Source organism: Melospiza georgiana, chromosome 3 (genome assembly GCF_028018845.1).
Source record: "Melospiza georgiana isolate bMelGeo1 chromosome 3, bMelGeo1.pri, whole genome shotgun sequence".
NCBI lineage: Eukaryota > Metazoa > Chordata > Aves > Passeriformes > Passerellidae > Melospiza > Melospiza georgiana.
In genome coordinates, this window is record NC_080432.1 from 102,117,299 (window position 1) to 102,143,428 (window position 26,130).

At 36.2% G+C, this 26,130-nt stretch overlaps 1 protein-coding gene across 1 annotated transcript in view; it reads left to right on the forward strand.

The window, feature by feature from the left end:
- Positions 1-26,130, forward strand: part of RNGTT (RNA guanylyltransferase and 5'-phosphatase) — a 168,890-nt gene that overhangs the window by 101,604 nt on the left and 41,156 nt on the right. Inside the window, exon 13 of the mRNA XM_058021363.1 lies at positions 3,717-3,817. Coding sequence (XP_057877346.1) covers positions 3,717-3,817 — 101 coding nt within the window. The remainder of the gene's footprint in view (positions 1-3,716; positions 3,818-26,130) is intronic.

The window sequence follows — 26,130 nt, forward strand, 5'->3', positions numbered from 1 at the left end:
TGCCGAGCTATCACAACTAAAATGTAGTAAATAGGAACAACTGGGGCATTTATTGTGAATGTTTGTTGTTTTTGCAAACTAAAATGCACCCAATATGGCTGCTGAAAGAACAAGCAAACAAAGAGAGACACAGTTTTGCAGAACAATTTAGACTGGAAGGGACTCCAGGAGGCCACCTAGTTCCAATCCTTTAAAACTGTTTGAGATAGTTTCTGACTTGTCAATGTACCTTTTTGGTGTGGAGTTCTAATTTTTGTGCTTAGACTAGGTTGACAGGTTTCAGATTGAAGCATGAACTTTGTTTTTGAGATGACAGGGGATCTGATATGTTTTAGAAGTAGTCATGTACATAGGTATTTGTTGGGGAGTGGTGATGAGGATATCATTGCTATGAATGCTATATTTAAAATGCTAGGGTGTAGTTCGATCTCAAACAGATTGCTTCACATTTTGGTTTGGAATTAAAATAAAGAGTAACTTCACGCACAACAGGTCTGCAGTACGCAGTGATTCATCTAAGGTGAAGTTTCCATGCATTTAACAAGCAAAATCCTTGTTTGGCTTCAGCTCATATTTAAAGAATTTGATTTAGCACTTAGCATTCAAACTCAATAACTTTTTAGTGCTGTCTTATGTGTTTGGACTCACCTGTTAAAAATTAATCTTTCTTAGGGATTATTAATATGGCCTTTGAATGAATTCTCCTTTTGAGCCAGACTTCTGTGAACTTCTGTCTTTCATGGTAACAGAAGAAGTTAGGGGAGGCCAGGAAGGACCTGCATAAATTGTTCCTTGTATGAGCATTGAATTCTGATGGCTTCTTTAAGGCTTTGTAACTTTGAAAGATAGCTGTAATTTACCTGTTACCTTTACCAGGTGTTTGGAATCAACAAATTGCTGTGAAGTGAGAAGTCTGTTGTTTGACAGTGGTAAAAACTAAATGTAATAGTCAAAAGTATATAAAAGGGTATATTTATTGTTAATACTTTCTAAGTGAGATATCTTTGACTAACTTGAGGTGTGCTAGAGATAATTTTTTTATTAATAGAATAAAATTTTTATTTGAGTCTCGTCTCACGCTATGCTGGTTCTCAATGTAAAAAAAAAAAAATCTCCATCTTAATGAGCAAATCCTCCCCCATTCCCTTCAAGTTAATTTTAAACTTGAGTCAAAACTGTAGTTCACACAGTGTAATTACAGGTTTGCAGATATATTCTGTCAAAGCATTGCTTTTCATTACTGATCTTGGAATAGTTGTTCCTGTCTCTTGTGATATTGGTTTCTTACTAACTTTTTGTAGAACGTAACTTGTCAGTCTATGAAAAAGAGTTTGAAAAAATTGGATAGTAGATGCTATGTGAAAAATTTATGTTAGTACCTAAGCATGTAAGGTAGAAAATACAATACCAGTTTTAAAAAAATTAAGGTGGTGATAGGTATGGTGAAAGATCAGGAAATAAATAATTCCTGTAAGCTTGTTATCTGGACTGGACAAAGAAATAGAAACTATAAGGAATATAGCAGTTGGTATCTGGGTGAACATGAATTATATAGTTGGTGAAAATTACATACCTTTTTGGAAGGAATGTTATGTCTCTCCCGCAAAGGGTTCAAAATGCATTTAAGTAATTTAAGTAAGGATTATGTGGTTTTTCTTGTTAAGATTTCCACAAAGCCTATTGTCAAAATTTTCTTGAAAAAACCTAAAGTAATGTGAGACTTAAAAAGTTCTTGCAGAGGTATCTAATTGGTTACCTTTATAGAGTAGGAGTAAAGGGGTGGGGTACTGTTCAGTCCTCACAAGGGAAGGGAGCCACCTGTACTTCGTGTAAGCAAGCAGGAGAATTGGATGAACCATTCAGTGATGTTTTCTTGATAGATCAGCAAGGGCTGGTCCTAAATGTGGAGAATTATAGTAAGCTCTTACAAGACTGGGTGGCAGAGTGGTAAAAGAGTGCATAAACTTTTATGTACGTAAATGTAGAGTAATGTATGTGGAAAAAAAAATTTGCAACAGTACATATAAAATTATAGCCTCTGAGCTGAGTGCATTTCTGTGCATATAGAGGCAAATGAAACTATGATGTGCATGGAAACAATGGGTTTGATTGTTAAGCATCTTTCTTAGTATGAGCCCTGGGAAGTGTGAGTCTTCAAAAACAACAAAAACTTGTTCAAAAAGCCAAAAGATAGTGATTTTATTCCTGCAAGGTAATCAGGCTTGAAAGGTGGTGTCACGGGCTTTTACAGCTGATTGGGGTTTACATGATCTTACTGGGGGCCTATCTATGTTCCTGCAGAGAAACTGAAAATAACTAAATATCTAGGAATCACATTTGAATCATATCCACATCAGGAAGTCTCTGAGCTTCAAAATGGATAGTTTCTCAAGGAGTAGTAATAGAAAATATCATATATAATGGCCTTGCTTTTCATCTTCCCTGAGCACATGCTGTCAGCTGTTGTCAGAGTCAGGATACAAGAGCTCTAGTGAGGAAGGTTTTTTATTAGATCAGATGTAGCTTTTCCTCAGAATTTCAATGCTGTGACTCAGAGAGGTTGGTCCATCCTTTTTTGCATCATTAAGAATTAAATTACCATCTTTTCATCAAGAAATGGTAGGTAAGGTACTCTGCATTTGTTTTGGAAGGAGTAACTTTACATTCTTCCGTCAGAAAACAGAAAATTAATTTGCTTTTCTCATTTTAGATCTAGAACTGTTATGTTTGTCATCAGTAAAGTCTGTATTTTGAAAATATTTTGCACAGCATGAGTGCAGTGTGATGCTGATGACTGTTCTGTTACCAAAAGACAGTGGACATTCTTGGTTCGTTTTATTTTTCATATGAAATTGCTTAAATTTTCTCACTATATAAATAAGGAAGTAAATTTTCTCATTCTGTGCATTTACAGATTATTCTTTTGCCCTATTCACGTTAATTCAGATTTTTTTCCATTGCTATGAAAGATATTTGGTAAGGAAGGGGTCAACAAGTTAATTCTCAGTGATAGCTGAGGATGAACAAAATGGAAGCTTAGTAAATGAAAGCAAATTATAGCAGAGACCATGAGAAACTAAAGCTCTAATTTAATAGAAAATTGTTCCTTTCAACTTGTGGCTCAAATGTGTACCCTCTCTCTTTGGCAAGAGATGCTCTCTTATTTATGTTCTGGTATATCATGATGTTCTTTAATTTTTACATAACTTAAATTCCTTTGCTATGAAAGAACGTGTTTCTGATGAGTCTTTTTGAGAGCTGGCAGTATGATGGCTTTTGCCTTTTTTGTGTTTTGTCAGCCAACAGCATGGATAACAAAAGTATTTTTCATTAAATAGTTCCAAAACATTGAGATTACTTTAAATTTGTTTTTTTCTGTATGTCCTATGAGTGTTTTTGTTTCTTTCTCTGCTGTCTTATTTTCTTTTTTGAAATTTTCCATTAGCCAGAGAGAGATAATGAAGTATGCTAATTTTTATTTCCATTCTCAGCTTTTTATTATATGCAATGGCAGAGCTACAGTGCCAAGCAGTTTTTAAAGGGAGAAGCAAAGTAGTGAAGCACAGCTACCTCCATGATAATGGTATTCGTTGTTTCAGTCACTGACTATTGTTATTCATTAGAGACAGCTAATAGAGTCTGAAAGGCTGAATTGTTACTTTTAAAACCAGTGAAAACCAATAAGCATAATTAAACTGCATTTTAATTTACTTCAGAAATACAAGCCTGGTCGATGTGATGATATTTTGAAATGGAAGCCACCCAGCCTGAACTCAGTTGATTTTCGTCTAAAGATAACAAGAATTGGTGGAGAGGGGTATGTAATCTCTTCCCTTTTTAAATCTGTAGCACTTGTGTGAATGTCCCTGAGCAGTTAATCTGTCCTCTGATATTTCTTGGCACTTCCTGGGGCTAAGCCTTTCTATATTCTCTAGAACTTGTTCATTCAAAATATAAGCAATTGTTGTAATGAGTGTTGTACTGAAAACAATGGCAGATGTTTATATTATGAATTTATTCATTCTTAAATTAAGTTTCTTCAAATTTCTGAAAAAAAGTCCCATTTGAGTTTGGCAGTATGTTTTTGAGAGTAGTCAGGCTGTATTAGCTTAAATTCCTAAAACTTTTTTCATTGATTTTAGACAAAATGATAACAACCAAAGCTTTCTTCTACTTTAGAATTGTGCACAATGACAAACAGTATTTGTTTTCTTAGAGAAAAACAAAGCCTGGCATTCTTGCTTGTTAGTAAACAAGTAAAATTGGTATTGGATCCTTTGGTATTGTCTTTAAAACAATTAAAATCTTAATCAAAACCAGTGAGTTTTAATGGCAGAAGACATGAAGATCTTTACATTGGTCCTGTGATTTGCCTGGTTCAGTCACTGCATGTATTAAATAGGGGTTATTTCCATGTTTAGTTGTGCTGGGGAGGGGAAGGGAGAGACTGAATCTCTAGATTAAGCTTGCTTTGGAAAAGTTTTTGGTTAAAATGAAATTAATAATTTTTAGGTTGCTTAGTGTTTTAACATCTGGGACTCATTTCAATTGATGGTGTGAAATACTGACATTTGGCTTTTCTTTTTCTTGGTGCCACAGGCAACTCAATATGATTAAACAATTAATTCAGATATTGCTTGCATATTCCAGGGTGCTAATAATGGCCCATTTAACTTTCAGACATCTGCATGTCACATTAATAAAAACATTTGGTGAATAGAGATAATCTTAAGGATATGGGGTTTTTATGCAAAATATACTCAACTGATAAGTTCTCAGTGTTTCATGAGATCAGAATTATCTGTTCAAATTTTTGTGTTTGAAAATATAAGTCTTCAGTGACAACATAACTATTTCAGAGAATAACAGAAATACTTCATTTTACTTCAGATAATCAGCTCATTACAGCATTTTATGTTTGTTTGCAATTTATTTAAGTCACAGGATAATGTAATATGAAAGATTTATGTAAAAGTTCTTTTAAAAATAGCCCATTGTTTGATAGGAAGGTTATTTTTATAAGAGTATTCTTATGACTTCTGCTGGAGTTTACACATATACAGTACTACTATGTGATGCAGAAACAAAATGCAACACATTTTTCATTTCACATTAATAAAGGAGTATTGGTTGATTAGTTATCTCTGATTTCAGACACCAAACTGTCAGTGCTGTTGTGTTATGTTTAATATATTACATCACAGACTATTTGATTGGAACATGAAAAGGTTATAAAATATGAGCCAGCAAAAATGCTATTTCTAAAACGTTAGTAGCAGTTAATAACAAATTACTAAAGAATGGCTGGTCCATTGTAGAATTGAAATAACTTTCTGGCATTTAGATAAGTTCTATCATGTTTCAGCTATGTGAAAATGAAAGCAGTTCTTGTATTATGGAAATAATTACTTGAATTACTCTGTAAATAATGTAATATTTAAATATGTCAGTGTTTATGCTGCTTTTACATGCATACAGCAAATCCTAGAAATCTGATATTTCATAAAAAAGTACAGTTCTTGCAGGTAAGTTTTACTCCATCATACATGACAATTCACTGCTACTAAGTGCACTCATCCAACAAAAATAAAATTTAATGAAGTATGGGGCAGAAAATAATAACTTAGGACTCGTGGGAGAGAGGTATTTGTATTAAATAATGTCCTATGAAATAGTAGCTTCTGCTCAGTGAAACACAAACTGTGAATGAAAGACTCCTGGTTTGTCTGCTTCAGTTGTTACTTTGGGTAAAATCTAAAGCCATTCAAAGAAACTTTGGAACAAAACAGGTTTTATTTACTTTGGAATAAACCAGAGTTTTAAAAGAATCTTTTTTAACTTTAGACCACATAAAGACAGTTCCTGAATTCTGAGCACAAACTAAAATAGTTTGATTTGATGAAATGAGTGTCTTGCTACTGCAGTTCTAATGTGACAACATTGGGCTTCCTGCTTCCTTCCACCACACTGAGATTAAAAGCAAGCATTGATATAGGTTTCAACTTTTTAGATAAAGAAAATATTCTTCTTCAGTAATCCACAAAGGAATTACAGCGCTACAGAATGGGTTGGGTTGGGAGGGGACAACAGTGAGTTGGCCATCTGGTCCAACCTCCCAGCTCAAGCAGTTATCCTAGAGCTCATGGCACAGGGTTGCATCCAGATGGTTCTTGAGTATGTCCAGTGAAGGAGATTCCACCAACTCTCTGGGCAATCCATTCCAGTGCTTGGTCACTCACATAGCAAAGAAGTTCTTCCTCTTGTTCAGATGGAACATCAGTTCCAGTTCCTTCCTGTGCTTCAGTTTCTGCCCATTGTCTCTTGTCCTGTTGCTTGGCATCACCAAGAAAAGCCTGGCTCCAACCTCTGATATCTCCCTTTGGATACCTACAGGCATTGAAGAGGACCACCCCTCTCAGTCTTCTCAAGGCTGAACAGGCCCAGCTCCCTCAGGCCCATCTCCCTTTCCTTGTAAGAGAGATGCTCCAGTCTCTCAGTCATGCTTGTAGCCCTGCAGTGGACCTTCTTCAGGAACTCCAGGTCCCTCTTGCACTGAGGAGCCCAGAACTGGACACAGCACTCCAGATGTGGCCTTACAAGGGCACATTAGAGGGGCAGATTCACCTCGCCCAACCTCCTGGCAATGCTGTTCCTAATGCACCCCAGGATACCATTGGCCTTCTTGGCCACAAGGGCACTGCTGGCTCATGGACAGCTTGCTTGTACTCCAGCAGAAGCCCCAGCTCCTTCTCTGCAGAGCTGGTTTCCAGCAGATCAGCCCTGTAGTGGCACATGGGGTTATTCCTTCCCACATGCAGGACCATGCACATTTCCCTTGACAAATTTTAGAAAGTTCCTCTCTGCCCCTCTCTCCAGCCTGCTGAGGTCCTTCTGAAGGGCTGCAGAGCCCTCTGGGGTATCAGCCACTCCTGCAGCTTTGTGTCATCAGTGAACTTGCAGAGGAGGCCTCTGCCCCTCCATCCAAGTCATGGAGGAGTAAACTGAACAATACCAGGCCCACTTCTCAACCTTGGGGGACACCACTAGTGACAGGACGCCACTGATCACAACCCTCTGGGATCTGCCATTCAGCCAGTGAATCTCTTGGGCATTTGACAGCAAAATACTACAGATGTGGCTGTGGTACTGGTACAGAATTTACAGAAGTTGCACGTTGTTTCGACACAGATAGGCAAACAGCATCTACAGAAATAGAAGGTGTGCATTTGTATTGATCTCTTACAGACAAATAAGGAGCCCAAGTTAAAATATTGATCTCAAACACATAACAGCTTGAAACAATGTGAACAGGAATTGTCTGTAATTTCCAAGTCCTCTGTTCTGGTTTTCAGATTCATTTTTTAATCTTGAAATGCAGACATAAATAAACCTGTGCTGCAGTAGTGTGTGATCTTATCACAGTTTACAGCCTGGGCAGTAGTGTTAAAAACTGAACCAAATCATAAAGCTATAACCATGCAGCCCTTGCATTTATAGTGCCCTACTCACTCAAATAGTGAAAAAAACCCCCCATATAGGAGCATTATTTATTCAGTAGCACGAGACTGGAGTTCTGTCAGCTGTTGGACATGTCTTTTAGATAGCATATGTAATTGAGATCCTGAACAATTGTAAACAATCTTGTGCATTTTTCATCTGAATAAAGGAGTTACCTCTGGGGAGTTTGCCAGATTCTAGTCAGTGTGATTATTTTCCATCTATGTAAATTCCCCTGTGCTTTGAGTTGAGCATTTTGCTCCATAGATCAGTTTGCAATAGAAGTGTTAACTGCAAAATAGCTGCTGTTTCACCCCAGATGTAGTCCCGTTACGGATGAATGACCAATTGCTTTTATCTGGGCTTCAGTTATTTCATTCTTGATATGATATTGGAGGGAGTTTTGCCATTGAATTTAAAAGGATTGGTCTTATGATCTGTGAAGTACTTTTAGAATAAGCCTGATAAAGATGAAGACTGCATAACAAAGAATAAACATAAAGAAAAATGATACCATTGCATCCCAAATAAAGGCAGGGTTTCTGTAACCTCAGTGACCTAATACTGACACTCCTGTTCAGTGCACATATTTGAAAGAAATTGCATTATTGCACCTTAGTGAGTTACATCTTATCAGCTGAGCCTTGGTAATTGTCTCCTGTGTATTATCATTGTCCAGCCTTTCCAAGCATCAGGATGATGGTTAAATTAACTCTTCTTGTGTTGTATTTGCAAGAATTTCAGCTTGTGCTCTCTCTCAATCTCTTCTCATTACATCAAAGTAGTTAGTCCTAGTTAAAAAACCCACCAAAACCCCCTAACACAAAACCCCTGCAATAACAACCAACCACTCATTGAATCATTTAAACAAGATAGTACTTTGTTGTTTGTCTCTTGTGAAACAAGCAGTTGAACTGAAAAGCCCTTACATTACATGTGTTTTAAAAAGGCTGACCTGCTTCCCAGCACTTCTCTTTCATTTCAGGTTTATTAGAACAATGGTCGCAAGTATACCTTGTGTTTTCTTAAATGATGATGATGCTCATGAAAAAATAAGAGGGTCTCAAGCACTTTAACTGCTTTTCCTAATTACCTACAAGTTAAATAACCTTAAAAGTAGAGAATGTGAAGGATATTTATTTGCTGTGTGCAGATTCTCACTTACATTGCAGGGAAGACTGCTTTTAAATAGCAGAGATGCTTTTTCTCAAAATGTCTGGCTGTATGAATATTTCTTAAAAAGCCAAAACACCCCGAACTAACTCTGAGCCTTACTTAAATGTCACAAATATCGACTGAAAATGTCACATAGTACCATGTTTCTAGTAGCTTCCATAACCAGAATTTCTTAAATGTCCATGCTTCCTTTTACAGATTTTTAATTAGCCTTTGCAAATCCCTTAATTTTATCTGTATCAGACTGCTAAAATCAAATTACAAGCAAATTTTTGGCTTTATTTGCTTTGAATTAATATCTTACTGGGTCAATTTGATACCATTTCAAATCACAATATAATATAAATTTTATCTAGTACCTTGAAGTACTAGATAAAAACCATCAAGGGTTTTACTCATCTTTGAAGTTGTACTCCTCTAAAAAAGTAGTAATTTGAAGTAGACATGAACTATTTATTAGTGTTAAGTTTGTAATTTTTTATTGTATTCATTATTAACTAGACTGTACAGGGAAAACCCCAAACAGTGTTTAGGCAAAGTTCTGTTTAGCTTGGACATTGTCAAGTAATAAAAAAATGGAAGATAAAATACAATTCATTCAAGGATAGTGGGGATATCCTTGGATCCACTGGAAATTACAAACCAACAACCAGATATAGATACCATACTACAGGCAAGAGGATGTCTTTTTTTTTAGAAGTGGTATTTTCCTTTTTGTTTTAAAAATTTAAAAGGACTGGGGGAGAAGAAGAGCTGCAACTGGTTCAAAATGTCTGTGATATCCTTGATTTGCTCTCATATAGTTATGTTTCTGTTCTTTTTATAAGCTAGTCTTTTTTACTCTTCTGCTTTAAAAAAATTAGTAACTGGCTGAAAAACCATATGAGTTAATTGAATCAGCTAAGATAGCAGGACTAATGGGATAGTTTGCATGCCCTGGGTGTTGGTGCTCCTTCCTCTCTTCCCATTCCCACTTTTATGTGATACTAAAGTTGTTAGTTTGGGCTGTGAAATCTTTGCCTTCTCACCTGTTTGCAGAATGTCCATTATCAGAGAGCACAGACTCTTATATGTGCCATCCATCACAGAAAGGGGCTTTTACAAGTAAATACCCTGGGGATAAAAACAGTAATCCCATGTTCCCCTATTCTCCAAAGACCGCAGTCAGTGTTGGGGCTGCATTGCTGTTGGGTAGAGTGGAGATATGAAGCAGAATGCAGATGAAGTTGTGCAACAATAATGAAATAAATAAGGACAAGATGTTGCAAATAGAGGCAAAGATGTGCCATGTGAGGATGGCAGCAGGCTGAGTGCAGGTTTGAATGTGTTAAGTGTGTTTATGGCTGTACTGTTGTTAAAGGAAGCATGCATGCTGTGGAATTGGTTACTTTTCGTGGAAATGTGAGAGTTACTAGAGGAAGTAAAGGAGTAATTTGATTAGATATTACCTTCAGGCATTCAGCTGTTACTAGAGTTGACTTTCTGAAGTGGAAATGCAGGGGCATGGTTGTGCCAACAGATTGAAGAGGATGTAATGTGTAGAAAGAGCAATGCAGTGGCGCAGGAAGGAGAAGCCCAAATGCCACCATGGTAGAAATGTGCATGTGCAGCTGCAACATTGGCATTGCAAAGGAAACTGGTAGACAGACATTTTAGCCAAGTACTATGCTGTAAATATGTATGCTATATTGCTTATGTGAGGGTACTTAAAATCTTTTTGTAAAGCTTCAGGCTTTAAAAACTATTTTCAAAGTAAAGCTTTGAATCTAACCTCTATTTATACTCTGGTACACTGAATAAAATCTTGTACCTTCCACAACTAATACTCAGGATGCTCTCGGAATTTCTAATGTTGTATTTCAAAAATGAAGTCAGTCTCATCTTTTTATATGTTCAAGTGGCAGTCTTGGGCAATATCCATCTGTCAGATAATTATTCTACTTCAGCTACTCATTTCTCCAGATTTTTAAAAGCTTTGCCTCATATCATCTCTATATGCTAGCAAATTGGAATGTAAATGTAGTCTCGTATGTTTTATGGACCCTGTTCCCTTTTCTTGAAATAGCTGCTGCCTTAAAGTAGTCTTTCCAGTTGCTTGTGTCAGTTATCATCATGGTTATCCACTCTGTTAAGATCCATTTCTATCTCTTGAGTGAGATGAAGAAAAACATCTCCAAAATTTTCATACCTCCCATGTGTTTCTCTCTTCTAATTTACATTTGGATAGATATTTATTCCTATTTGTCCCTGTACCTTAGATTCCTTGCTACTTGTGAATGTGGAAATGGAGGGCTGATGCCACCCCCAACTAAACTACTGTAAAGTGGTATAATCTGGGAAGAGTGAGAGAAGGAGGCAGTGAAGAAATTATATTGGACTTCAGAATGATTTGCTTTGGATTTTCATGTAATAGAGGTAGAAACCCATGTCAGGTCCCTTTGAACTGCAGAGAGGCTCAGAACAGCTGGTTGATCTTCAAGAACAGCTTCTTCAAATGCACAAGGAGTACTCTTCCTTGTGCAGAAAGACAAGCCTGTATGGCAAACAGGTACAGCTTGCTTGAATGGGGAATTCCTAAGTCAACTCACCCAAACAGTGAAATGTATGGAGTCTGTAAATAGTGACAGACCTCCATGAAGAATGTAACAACAGTGTTGGGTGTAGAGAGAAGGATGTAGGAAAGGCAAAACTGCACTTGAATTGAAGCGAAGTCACTGGTGTCTGTAGGTGGGACAGACCTATTATTAATGGGAGGTAGACTTAAGGAAATGGTGTGATGCTGACGCAGCACTAGACAGTGGAAAAGATGCAAAAATGCTGAGGGTACACACTGCAGCCTTTGCTTTGGTAAGGTCTGTTCTCAGGCTTTTGGGGTCCCTGAATCTTATGGCAGAGTGCAGGGAAGTTGAAGTTAGGAACTACTTAGGCAAACTGGAGCTCAGGATACTGAAAGGCAAAACTTTGAAACTGGAGCAAGAGTTAGCCCTTAGAGGAGGAGATGATTCTTCAATTCTGTTTGGCATTTGTGAGACTGCATTTGGAGTACTTCTCTTGTTTTGGGCTCCCCAAATTGAGAAAGACATTGATGCCCTGGAGCAAGTTCAGTGGAGCGCCTCCAAGTCTGTGAGGGGATTGGGGAACATGGCATACACAGAAAGGCTGAGAGAACTGGGTTTCCTCTGTCCAAATAAGAGAAGGCTGTGTAATACTTAACTGCTGTTTACTACTTCCTAACAGCAGGTGATAGATAGGATGAAGCCACATTGCTCTGAGATTGATGTTGAAAAAAAGGCAGGCAAAGGACACCAATTGTAGAAGGTCAAGAGGAGAAACAGCGTGATGAAAGTCAAACACTGTAGTAGGTTGGCAAGTTGTGGAGTCTCCATCTTTGGAAGCATTCAGAAGTTAATTAGATGAGCCTGTGAGTATACCCTGATATAACTTGGAAGCTGACCCAGTCCTGAGCTTGAGACAGATGACATGTAATGGTCCTTGCCAATCAGACTTATTCTAAGATAATTTGCAGATCAGGTGTTAAATATTTTGCAAATAACATGGAATTGTTAGACACTTAAACTAATATGTATTTTAAGCATTTTTTGTTTTCTTTCTTTATGCTTTCTTTACTGTAAATAGAGATTTTACAGTACAGTACTTAGAGTAAGAATATTTATTGTACATATATTTAATTTGCAAATTGTGTGATTGTCCTTTTTGAGAAGATTTGTAAGTTGCAAAGTAAAATAACATAAAATTTTTATAAACAGGGATTTGATATTATTCTGTGTTATACACTGTAAAGGTTTGCCACTGTAAAGGTTTGCATAATTTAAAAGCCATCTAATTTACATAGAAAAAAATGTTAATCTTCCTGTTGCTATAGCTTGAAATAGATATGCTGCTCTCAAACTTACTGGAACTCAGTTGTGAGCATATTTTTTTTCCATCAGTGGATATAATTTTTTTAAATTATAGGACTTATTAGAGAGTATTTGTGAACATCTTGTTCAAAGTGCTTTACATGGATTTTAGAAATTGGTGTGAGCTTCTTAGTAAGAAATGCATTTTTTCTGCATTTTTACATGTAGTGACTATGTGGTCATTTTCAGACAAGAGGTATTTTCTAGATTTTTAAATATGTCATGAATGGTACTTTAACTTAGAATATTTTTTTTTCCATTAATTGTTTACAGTACAAATTAATATTCAGTTGTTTGCTTTGGGGGTTTTTTTGTGGTACGTGTTTGTGGTTTTAATTTGTTGCTTAATGAGATTTTATTGTCTGTTTTCTTGAGCTTACAGATCTATACATCTGAAACTATATTCAGAAAGGAGCATTAATATAGGATTATTACAGGTCTGAAAAATAAGTGTTTTTCCTGGTGTTTGAAATTAAAGAATTGTGGGAATGAATCCAGAGGAGGCTCCAAAGATGATCAGAGGGCTGGAGTACCTCTCCTACAAAGACAGGCTGAGGTTTTGGCTTGTTCAGCCTAGAGACAGGAAAGGTTCCAGTGCCTGGAGAGGGGTTGTTTACAAGGGCCTGTGGTGATAGGACAAAGGGGAGTGGCTTTAAACTGAAAAAGGGCAGATTTAGGTTAAGTATTGGGAAGAAGTTCTTAGCTGTGGGGGTGGTGAGGCACTGGAATGCATTGCCCAGAGGAACTGTGGTGGATGCCCCATCCCTGACGCTGTTCAAGACCAGGTTGGATGGGACTTGGAGCCACCTGGTCTAGTGGAAGGTGGTCCCTGTGGCAGGGAGTGGAACTTGATGATCTTGAAGTTCCCTTCCAACCCAAACCATTCTGTGATTCTATGAAACATGCATTTAAGAGGGAAAAAACCTCAGCTCAAATGACTCCCTTTCCTTCTGTGGTGTAGCTTAAAGAAGGAAAAAGAAATTATCACCATGGTAGAATAGAGCAAACATTCTGGACAGAAAATGATATTGTACATATATTTACTCTTCATAGGTCTCACTCTGAGCATTTTATTACTTAATTTACTGACAACACCAAACTCAGAAATCATAAAAGAACAGATACAAGTACTAAATAATGAATATATTAAAGATAAAAATAATTCATGACAGTCGTAGCTCCAAGACTACGATTCAGTTTGCTCTGATACCATCAGAATGTTTTGAAATTGGTTTGGGAATTAGAAGCCCAGCTTTTTGTGTCTTACTGAATTCACAAGTAGTTTGGAATCAGCAAAATGTGTCAACAAAATAAATGACCCTGATGCAGATTGTTTGCATTTCTGCCATAAGTGTTATCAATATGGTATGCATGCAACTGTGGGCTTCTGAAATACAGGGAGATTATCAGCAGTTTCACCTTCCCTCGTTGATAGCAAAGAAAAATTCTTGGTACATGTGCTTATCTTACAACTTCAGAAACATTAGAAAAGAAACCTACTTAATCCTTTTTCAGGATAATTATCTAGTATCTCTGGTTTTGGGGGGATTCAAGATGTGATGATTGACTTAAACAAACTATGTACGTGTAGAATGAGTTTTTAAAAATTAGCATTTTAAGGGACATTTTCATTTTGAGGAAATAAATTGGATTTTTGATATCTGTTTAATGACTTGGGATGTGCCATAGGTTTGGTAATTCACATTTGCTCTCTTTTTAACTAACACCCAGCTTGTAGCTTTTTTTTTCTGGGGGAAGATGCTTGTCCTGCTCTAGAAGCACATTAAAATCAGTGAGGCTATGGGTGCATGTATCTGTCAGTGGGAGATCAGTTTGCATAATCAGGGCCTAATGAGTCAGGGGTAGTGGAGAATCCATGTTGTTACCTGAGTGATAGGGAAGAGAACAGTAATGGTGGTGTATGGAGCATGTGCACATATTGTACTTTGAGTGGGAATTTGTAAAAAGCATTTAATAGTTTTCAGTAGAATTTTGGGTCCATCTGACAACATGTCCTCTTGCTAGAGGATCTTAAAAAGGCCAAAGTTCCTTATTTTCATTATTTTTATGCTTGTTGTCTTTTTACAAAGCAGTCATGACAATGAATGTGAAGTACAAGCATGTTTTGGTACTGAATTCTATTCTGAAATCAAGGCTTTTATCTTAAACAAAAGAAAGATATGTACATGACAGAAGCTGCATGATTTTTAGCATCATTGTATAGATGAAAAATAAGCCTTTATTTTAACTTTGAAACCCAGATTTTCAAAACTGTAAGCTGGTTCAGCTTCATATGAGATGAATCAGAATTTTAAATTTATAAATATACCTATATGCATATGTGTATCCGCACACATAGGTGACAGGCTGTTACATTTTACATTGTAAAATTAATAACAAGCAAAAATGTAAAGGAATCCCGTTGTTTGTTATGAATCAAAGCAACTCTTTTGTTTTCTTCTTCATGTTAACATAGGGAAACCCTATCTACCTTTTATCACACTTCTTAATTTTAAAGCTTATTTATTTTATTAAATCGGGTTTTTCTCATATTAATTTTTTGCCCTCTTCATACAAATAAATTTCTTAACTGGACATTCTCCACTTCTTTTCCATACTTTATTAAGGAGGTTTTCAGTGCCTTGGTTTTGTGCTTTTAAGCTGAGTAACCGAATGGTTCTTTACCTGTACTCCACCAATCAGTGTTCCATGGCTTATAAATCACTTAACAGTGAAGTTTATATAAGTGAAAATACAAAAGTATGTGAAGTATTTGGGAGTGTGGGGAGGAATGTTAGAGACAGTTCTAATGTTTTTAAAAGATTAATAGCAATATCATTCCTTTGCTAGTCATCCTATCTGTTGTCAGCCCTCCAGCCTTTAAGAAGTATATGGTAAGAAGCTTTTGTTATGGAGTTTTAATCAGGTTTTTATTACATTCCCTCAAAAACAATGCATGTATCTGTATCAGTTTTCAAGATGGGAAAATGAATTATGAAGTGGAGAGAAAACTCTCTCAGGACAGCATGGTGTGTTGGGAAGAAAAGGACAGTCCTCAGCTGTACCCAGCAGATGGCATTTTTCCCCCTTATAACAACTAAATATTTTCAAAGCTATAATCTTTGGCTATTTTCACTCTTAAAGCCTTTTCTTCACAAAGTATCAAAATATTGCACTGTGACCAAATATTTATCAGTGTATTATAAATTAAATCTAATGTATATATCTCTAAGTATAGGATAGAGAAGGTTGGATTGAGAAGAGTGAAACAGGATAGTGAATTTGATTATTTTATCTTTTTGCTTCTCAATGGGAAAATGTCAAAACCATCATTTCGCTCAGATGTTTATAAAACACTTCACTCTTTTGGTGAATGTTAAAGCACCAAATATCAAATTATCAGAATTTTAGTCTTTTTTTCTCAGGAATACAGAATTCTACTTGAAAGAGAATATTCAGTTGCAGGAAATCTCTGGATTTGTGGACTAGATTAAGACAGATAGTTTCAGAAGTGAATTGGATATCTCCTAATGAAGGATCTGATCTGAAAGGGAAGATTTCCTATGGACATGGCTAACTCTCCTCAACTAAGTATCGTTAACATTCTGACTTCTTAATTTGCAATTAAAATGATCTGAGCACAGTTCTACTCAGGACTGACTGTTGATCATTCTGGTCTCATTCAGGAAGAGAAGCAGAAATTGCTGGAGTCCCACTGAGCAGAATGTTTGCAGTTGGTTTCTGCACAATGCTCACTTTTTAAAAAATCTTCATACGTTACTTGTGTGTTAAGAAAATTGCATTTCAAGAGGTGAATTCTTTATTATGATAAACTGGAATAATTTTCTGGTTTTAGGAGAGGCAATGGTATGGCATGCAAATGCATTCTTCCAGCTAAAATAGGCTATAAACACAGCTTACTTTAACAGCAGAAGTATTAAGCTTCAGTTATTTGAATTATGTCACCAAAACGAAATGTTCAAAGCTGGTCATTTTTCTCTTTTGCTCAGCCATTTAATAACATATGATTAATGGTTTCTGCATAGTGATAATTTCTCTGTTGTTTACTTTAGTTTTGCTCTCATATTAAAAATAAGAGGAAACTATTACACAATTTAGGTTTTTTTTTCATGTATCATATGCCAGTTTTTTTGGTAACATTCAGATACATGCAGTATGTAGAAATTTTCCATGTGTTTTCTGAAGATGATATCATGCCTTTTGCAGAGATTAAGTTAAGTTTTTTATGTTATTTGGCTGGCAAATTTTGTGTTTTGATAGTGCCTCTATGGGCAAAAGGCATGCCTATGTCCAGACTGTGGCAAGAGGAGGGGGCATTGTTTTAGATTTGTAAAACACTTTCATTTGAGTGAAAGTAAATTGGTCCCTCTTATTTAAAGCACAGTATAACCTGTACCAATTACTTAAAAACTCGACAAGTTTACTGGACAAGCCTGAGGAAGAGCTATGAACCCTATTGACTGCAGAAAAGAACAAATATTGAAACGATACAGTGCTGGCTGTTCTGTTGCTTTCCCCTGTATAGACTGAGGGTTATTCACTTCCCCAAGGATTTTGTACAACATTTGGCCCAAAATTATTTGTTGCTGAAAGCTGAGTTATGAAACTGATGACTCCTTTAGAATGAAAATTTAATACAGAAAGATTTTTAAACAGTCTAGGAATGCATAGCATAAAGAGGCTATAGATGTAAACTTTGCACAGTTGCTTCTCTTTTGTGTTTTTTTTTTTACCAGGTTATTATTTAAGCAGTATGATCTAGTTATGTAATCTTGTTTCGTGTTATGTCTTCTTGTTAAGAAGAATCTCTGTATCTCTGTTATTGCTCAGCTTGAATTATTACTTTCATTCACTAAATTTGACTTCATATAAATTTCTTACAAGACAAAATGCATGGTTTCTGACAGAAGGGCAAAAATTTGGTAATTATTAAAAGTTAATTCCTATGATGTAATAGCTCCAGAATCACATATTGTTCTTTTATTTAACTTTAAAAAATGGAATGGATTTCTGAACATCTAAAACAGCAATTCTGTCAAGAGAGAAGCTGATGGCAGTTTTATTTGGTTTCTTTTGACAAAGTCTTATCCTCAAGTTTAATTAATAAGGAGACCTGAAAAGTCAGAAATACTGAAGTTATGGAATGATATTAGCTGTGGGAAAGGTGAGTGGCTGGAAGAAGCTGGGTGAAGGAAACCTAATTCTAGTGAGCTTCCCTTTCTACCCTCATTTTAGGTAATCTTTTATTTATTTGTGGGTACCTGTGGTAGCTTTCTACTCAAGTTTGATATCAGTAAACAAAACTAACAGTAAGAACATCTCAATCCCCATAACTCTGAGTTTCTCTAGATACTAACCAGTTTTCTATGTAAGGCAAGACCACTGATAAACTTAGACAAAAGCGAGGTTTATTAAAAGCGGAGAAAGTGAAGATATAATGAAGGGAATAACCATCATTTCAACTGCAGTACAGACAGAGTAACTTGGATTTACAGAACTGGCTGGGATATTGGGACAGTTGCAGAAAATCTGCTTGTACCATATGTGCAAGCTTGAGAAAGTTGAGAGTTGCAAAGTTATTTCTTACCCACAAGCTCTCAAATATAAGACTGAACACTCTTGCCTCCTTCAGACTATTTTAGCCTGGTCATCTTCATAACAACTTCATGAACAAGAATTCTCTAGCTTCTCCAAAAACCCTTCTTGCATTCTGATCCTAAGGAAAACAATTTAATTTTCCTTTCTCTTAGTTTTCAAATGTCAAATACAGTAATTATGTTCTATCTTAGCTTTGAGTGATTTATATCTGAATGAAATGCCTGTTTCCTCTCTGATAATAAATTTTCTCTGCCATAATAACAAGGTAGTATTGAATGTAACTTCAAAAAAGGAGTGATAAAGATTTCTCTGAAGGAACAATTGAAATTTGATTTTGCAGTATTTGTATTAGTTGTCTGATTGATATTCTTTTACTGCTTCAGGAATGTGTTTGCATATAACATCAACTTAGAGGTAATTATTTTTCTGTGCATTTTAAATCAATCATGGATAAGACTTCTTACAGTGTAAATGCCATGTGTGAAAAATTACAGCAATATTCTGAATTTGGAATTAAATATTTAGACCAAAAAAAGTAGAATTGCGTGAACTGTCAGTGTAATCCCATTGTCACTAATCTGTGCATGTAAAATGTAGCAGAGGAATGTCCAAAAGAAATGGAATTCTTCCACCAAGAGTTGACTCCTGGGGCTGTACTGGGGTAGAGCACAGAACCAGAGCACAGATCTCTGTAGTAGCTGAGTAAACAGAGTAACTTTGACCACTCCTAAATTGCACTTCTTTTAAGAAACAAGGTTGTAAAAGAAGATATGGGGCACTCAGCTCTTGGGTTTCCCAGCTGATATAAAATTTGACAGCAGGGGTGTGTTAAAATGCAGGTTTCCCATCATCTATTACAGTAATATGTGCTCTACCAGTCTGCCCTTTTCTCTCTTCTGTGCCTTCTCATTACTGTGTCACAGTTCCCAGATAGATTCAATTTTGTGTTCCTGCTGAAGTTTTATTCATTTGCCTATACTTCTCTCACCCATATTTGCATGTGAGTCTTCAGGGTTGGTTTCCCAGTAAAGGTGATTATCTTTTTTTTCTGTTACTACTCCAAAGTGATTAAAGTCCTGGTTAAAATGCATAGAATTTCCATGAAATAGCTGAAATTTCATTCCTGTATGCCAATTGATAAGTTTTTCTCTTTGATGGTCTGAAGATGTAGCTGGTATGTAGGGAAAGCCAATTGCTTATGTTTTGTTATGCTTATCATAGATATATTAAAAAATAGCCAAATTTCTAGACATCAAAGTCTTTCTTCATACTTGAGATTAACTTGCATGCTCCATCCTTGTTTTTTCTAACTGTATTGCTTAGCCTAAGAAAACATACTGCTTTTTCATAGAGGCTGTCCTACCTTAAATCAAACCTGAATTAAGTTCACAATTTTTATAATGAACATTGTGAATTTTTTTTTTCTGTAATACCAGTAGATAGTTGCAGTCAGCTATATTACTTTAAAATGCTTATTATCTATCCAGGTACCTTAAAAACCACAGTGAGTATTTTCTGCTTGAAAAACTAAAATGTACTAACCATGTTGCACTCATTTTTTTTTAAGCAAGGGTAAATTATAGTCCAAGAGGACATGCAAAACTGCTTGGAGTAAAAAAATTATGTGTTGGAGGCAGACTGTGAAATGGAAAAAACGCCCCTGCTTTACTATACATTTGTTAATTAATAACTTAATAATTTGCATTACATAAATCTTCTCAGAAAAATGTGAAAGAAGAGACGAAGCAGGTCATCCTGATACCAGTTAAATCAGTGGTTATCAACCAGGGTCTGGAAGTAATCAATTTTTGTCCTATGCAGTTTGCATTTAATCATAATTGCTCTTTCACTTGTACTCTACATAATAAAAATTAATCATTCAGTACAGTAAATGAAAAGATTCTCTCTTTCTGTAATAGTAACACAGAAATTTTAATAAAGAATTCATTTTTTCCCCACAGTTTATAGAAAAGATACATTTCTGCAAGTTGCTTATCACACAGACTTCAGCTTATTTGACTTTTTTAGACAGTGTGTCACAAAATTGAATAATAATTTTAAATAAAGTCTAAAAAGCTGGCATGGGGAAAAGAAGAATACTGATAGCATATGAAGAGCTTGCAAAATGGTTGTATTGGGCAAAATATTTTTTAGAAGCAGCTCCTTAAGATGGAGCCTCCTGGTCCTCTTCCTCACACAGGGAGGTGGGTCTGGCTGCATGGGACTTCTCAGGGTGTGAGTTCAGGTGTGACCGTGTGCCAGGGGCCTGCCTAGTGCCCTCTGTGGGTTCAGTAGCTGCCTCAGGTTAAACTGGAGTGGAGATCAAGGCTGCTCAGGAGAAACTGGAGCTGTAGCTGTGAACCTTGGAGCTGTGTGTGGAGCAGAGGCATCTCAGAAGGGGTTTTTTGTTCCTAATCCTGTCTGCCTTCCATTTCTTAGCATTGTTCAAGCTGCCATCGTCCCAGTGCATTCCCACTCCCCTCCTGGTGGCTCTGGTAAAAGTAGACTTCCCCTCTAAATTTGGGAGTTGGGGTAGAAGATCGGGGGGGGGTGGAATGTGCTGAGAGGACATAGCCATCTTTAGAAGTCTGTAGAAAACAAAACCAAGGAGCAGCTGAACATTCGAGTGAGAAATAAAGGAAAGATAGAGAAATGGATAAAGGGGTTACTGAAGGGGATGTGGCACTTCTGATATGGAGAAGTGATTTCCCTTATAGAGAAAGGAGCTTTGTGGGTCAGGATACAATTTTTTTTTTTTTTTTAAAGCAGAGTAACACACTAGAAACACAGAGCAGCTTTCCTGCAAATGCCTTGTAGATTATGGATGCAATAATGAGTATCACAGTGTTGTTAGTTGATATTACACAATAGTCCTTTATTTTGTGACACCCAGGAGAGCTACATTGCTTAATATTTCAGAATATGGAATACTACATTTATGTCTCTTACTACCTGAAGAATTTCTGTAAAAAAATTTCATTTATAAGTTTGTGTATGACTATGCTGAGGGATTTAATTTTACAATTGACAGAGGAACTAAATCTGGCACCATCCGTAAAGGTTTCAGTAATGAGCTTGAAGCATTCAGTAGTGTTCATGACGTCTCTGACAGCCTTCCTACCTTATTTTGGGTGGTAGGTTTGTTTGCAGCAGATGGCTGTTCAGGCATTCTGCTGGTGGCACTTGGGTTTGGATAGAGCAGCAGCTGGGTCCATATCCTATATTCCAAACAAACAATTCGTTGTTCATTACAGGCTTCACCTTGAGATTGCAATCTGCATGGTCCCCCATGAACCCATACCTAAAAGGTTTTTAGACTGTAATTCAATCATTTTTCTGGTTGTTCATGATTAATTAATAAAGTATTCATTTTTAATAAATGATTAAAGTGACGTGGAGAAACAGGAAGGAAAAGAAATCAGTTGGAGTGGTCAAGCTGTGTGCATACATATGGCTAAGGGTGCTCTTCCCATGGAGGACCTTTAATAAGAAGATGGGAATTTTCATACTGATTATATCTCTGGTTATTGTAGACAGGTGAATTTTGTATTCTCTGTTTTATTTTAAGGGGAAAATTTTAGTCTTCTAGGTGTTTTTATTATGCACATGCATGTCAAATCTCTGTTTCTCTTGTGCACCAGAGCAGCATCTATGAGCTCCAGTTTAATTATGTGTTTTGTGTTTAAATATTTATCATATTTGAATTGTCATTCAATTGGACTAATTCAATGACTCCTTATTCTTTTGTTACAAGAATTAAATAGAGATCACTCGATCAGTCTTTGGTTTGCCCTGCATTGTTCATGGATACTCCTTTACCAACTGCCTTACCCAGGGTACCAGTGAGGTCTTGCTACCACTGGTGTGCCATGCAGGGCACTGGGAAAACCAGAAAACTGTTGGAGCATCTGTGCTGTCAAATGAAGGGCAGAATGAGGGAAATTATAGCCAGATGAGATCACCCCATCATACCTTCCCTGCCAGTTCTTTGTCATGGTTTTTCAGTAGTAACAACCTGTTACAATTGCAGAGTATTCAAATTTCCAGCTCTGTTCTTACAATTTAGAATAGTTGTGTGGGACAAAAGTCTGGGTGTTGGGTTTTTTTTGTGGTTTTTTTTTTTTTTTTTGGGGGGTTTTTTTTTTGTTTTTGTCTTTGGTTTTTTTGGTGTTTGTGTGTTTTTTTTTTTTTTGTTTTTTTTTTTTTTTCATTAGAAGGACCAAGAACAAAGGAATGACAAAACATCACACAGAAAGAAAATTCAGTGAGCTTTGAAGTCAACCCTTTAAATGTTAGGAAATAACAGAATTCTAGTTGACAGGCTCATTCACATTATGATACATCCCTTAGTTAAATGGTGTAAGTACCTTTCCCTCATTCATACACAAAAGAGTGCACATCATTCACTTCAGAGGAAAATAATGCTGAGGTGGTATGAGTGATACTAAATACAACATCAGCTTCCTTTCAAAGTGATGAACTTTGTAATCTGGCTAAAGTTGCTAGCTATTGCTTCATAACTTGCTTAATCAGCAGACTTTCTCTGTTCATATATTTTTCTGATTACTAATAAATATACTAAACAGTCTGTTATATAAATGGAATAGTCACTTGGCCTTTGCCAAGATGGAAACTCACCATTTTTTCTGCCTGTCCAATCTCAAGCAGGATTTGGTCCTTAACAGTAAGCAGTGTCTTCCACATGAAAGTACTTACTGCCTAGTTTTATGGTTTTTAAAAAATAAATTAGTATGGAGTAAGAGTGTAACAGATGCCTTTTGGCAGTCTGAATCGATTATGTCAGTGTGCTTGCTGCCTCTCCCGTCCCCCACTACTCTTCAAGCACTCTTTCATTAAAATGATCAAAAGAGAGGCAGATGCAGCCACAGTGTGAGTGCAGGGGATGTGCAGCCTCCTGAGCAGCACTGCCATGCATGGCCAAGGTAGGCGTGCTGAACAATGCTGCGCTAAACGTCGGGGGCTCTGGGAAGTTTGCAGACAATACCCTTTTTCTGTGTAGAGGATTGACTTGGATTTTTTTAAAATAGCAATTCAGACCCTCTATGTTAAAAAATGTCAGAATTTGGTGATTGCTTTCACCTTAATTATCAATATAACTCCAGAGCTTTTCTTTTAGTACCTCCCTTTTCTGCAGGGATTTCATTTTGGTGACTAAGAAACCCCATGTTCCTGACTAAATGCCTTTATTTTTTTGGTGGGTACAAATAAATCCACTACCTTTTCAACTTCTTCAGTCTCCCTGTCTTTCTTGGTTGCTTCCTGTATTTTCACAGAATCCTGTATTTCCACATGACTTTTTTAACAGTTTTCTACTTTGGCTATGCTTAAGATTTTTTTTTCATTATCTCATTTGTTTCTTCTATATCTTACTTCTTGTTAGAAATCTGGTTTTCTTAAGTACCTCTTGAAACACTGAAAATGACTTTGTTTGGACTTAAAAATTGTAATGGGACTTTGTATTTTATTGAAGTATTGTGATACAGAGCTTCACATTGTGAAATCAATTCTTCACTTAATTCTGGTGGTTGAATTTGCTATATTGTGGTGTCTGTTATATTTTAAAAGATGGCCAAGGTGAAAGGACCCTCTGGGGTCATAGACTAGAATGTGGATTTATGGTGTTCCAGTGAGGCCACTGCAGAGCTGTGTGAGTGCTCTCACTTTGTGATACATGGATAAATCTGGGCAGAGTTGCATCACAGCCAGTGTCAGGCAGCTCTTCCAGCAAATTTGGAATAGTTCCTAACTCCTGTCCTATATTTCAGTGAGATGAAAGAGATGATATTCAGAAAGAAAAATTGATGTTTATGATCAGAAATAGATTCTAATAGTGAAATCTCTTGAACTACGTAATAACCTCCCAAAGGAAAAGGCAAGCAGCCTCATTTTCCAGATAATTTATGGCCAGCCTGGCCAAATTGCTCATTATACTACAGGGAGTAATATTCTGTTGGTGGAGGAATGGACATGATTATTTAATAGGTACTTTTTGTTTCTACTTAGTTTTCCTTTCTATTTTTATGTATAGGTTATATGTAAATGTAGTCAAAATGCTTCTTTATGTTATTTGCCTGAAAAACAAAGCCAAACATGCTTTGGATAAATATTAAAATATTGTCAGCACTAGACATCAACACAGCAAACAAAAAGAAATGCTGTTTGGAAACATCTGGTATTGTGGTTTTATTTATCAAGTGCACAAATACGCCTTGAAAAAATCTCCCTGTCTCTAGGAAGGTATTTGTGTACAAACGCTCCCACCTCCCCCCCCCCCCCCAAAAAAAAAATTAAAAAAAACACCACAGCAAAACACTTTTTCAAAAATTGGTGCAAATTAAACCCTACTAATTGAAAGTAAACCTTCATATTCATCACTTTATTCTTTTTGATGGTCTAGAATCACCATTACCTCAGATATGAGGTCACTTCAGTTTGCAGTTTCAGGTCCTCTAAATGTAATTTTTATTTTATTTGGTATATAACAGTGGTGACATTGTTCAGTGGAAGTATGTCTTTCAGGGATCAGTTACTGCCAAGATTCCCATTATCAATAGTCAGTGACAGGTAGTGATTTACTGTAGGGAGTGAGGTAGTGCAGTGAAGCCTTTCAAGTACCACACATAAGAGCTTGGAGGGCAATTAGCACATAACATTGATATTGTTGCCTGAGTTGCATGTGCTTGAAAGCACCATGCTTATTAATATGACAAATGGCACAGGCTATTGTAGTACTGTTGTGGGAGGGCTGAGGGTGTTAAATTCAAGTCTGTAGTTTGTGCTACCCACTGCGTTTTTCCCTGGGAATGTTGTTTGGAATACACTTTTATGTTAATTGCAGTCACCATTAACTTGACTTGGACTATTCTGCAAATTCAGAATTCATGGAATGAAAGAGGCTTACTTACATTTCTGCAGGCTTGTTTCTTGTAGAGATTAATTTGGTATTATAAAACTATATGGTCTCTTTTTCTTGTTTTGCACTTTAATATATTCCTTCTCAACCTTTTCCACCCTCATGTTCTAGCCCAGGGATTTTTGCATTTTTACTTTGTAAGTGGCAGTGCATAATATCTCTTTCAGTTCCCTCACAACTTTCTTGAGTCTGCGCTCTTATTTGAAGAAGAATGTCCTAAATCAGATATACAGTCTATTTTCCTATTCCTTACCATGATGATTATACTAGAATAGCTTATATTTGTCCACAAAAAATATGTTTTCTTGCTTGACTGATGAGTAACAATTTCTGTTAGAATATTTTCGTAGGTGGTTGGTAAATGCACTCTGGAAAGCAGAGGAGACAGCTCTTCTGTCTCACCTGTGAAGCCTGTGTGCTGCCATTGTCCTTGTTCTGACTGCACTGCTTCTGTGGAACTGTCAAGTTCTTGACTCTTTATGTTTCTAGAAAAAGATGAAATACATGTTGTTTGCAGACCATATATGCATGCCAGTTTAAATTTACAAGCACTGTTATTAGCCTTTTTCATAACTTGTATTGGATCCTTTTATATGTTTTAAAATATTACTGTTTTAAAATATTTCCTTTTTAATATTTAAAAAAAATATTTATATATTTAAAATACCTAGTTTAGTATTTTCACTATGTTACTCTTACAATAGTCAGTGAATTACATTAATGAAATAATGATCTTAAAAAATAAATATAGAAAGTTATTTATTTTGACCCTAACATCATTTTTCATACTTCTCTGTTTATTCTTTTCTGATTTTCTTCTTGTTTTTATATTCCTAGAAAATACATATTAGAGTTTTAAACAAATAGGAAATTATTATCATAAGCAAGAAGCAAAATATAATTGGAATGTCACTGTAATAGAATTTAAGTGATTCTTCAAGAAACTCCTTAGGAAGCTGCTTTTCTTTCTATGGTTATGATACT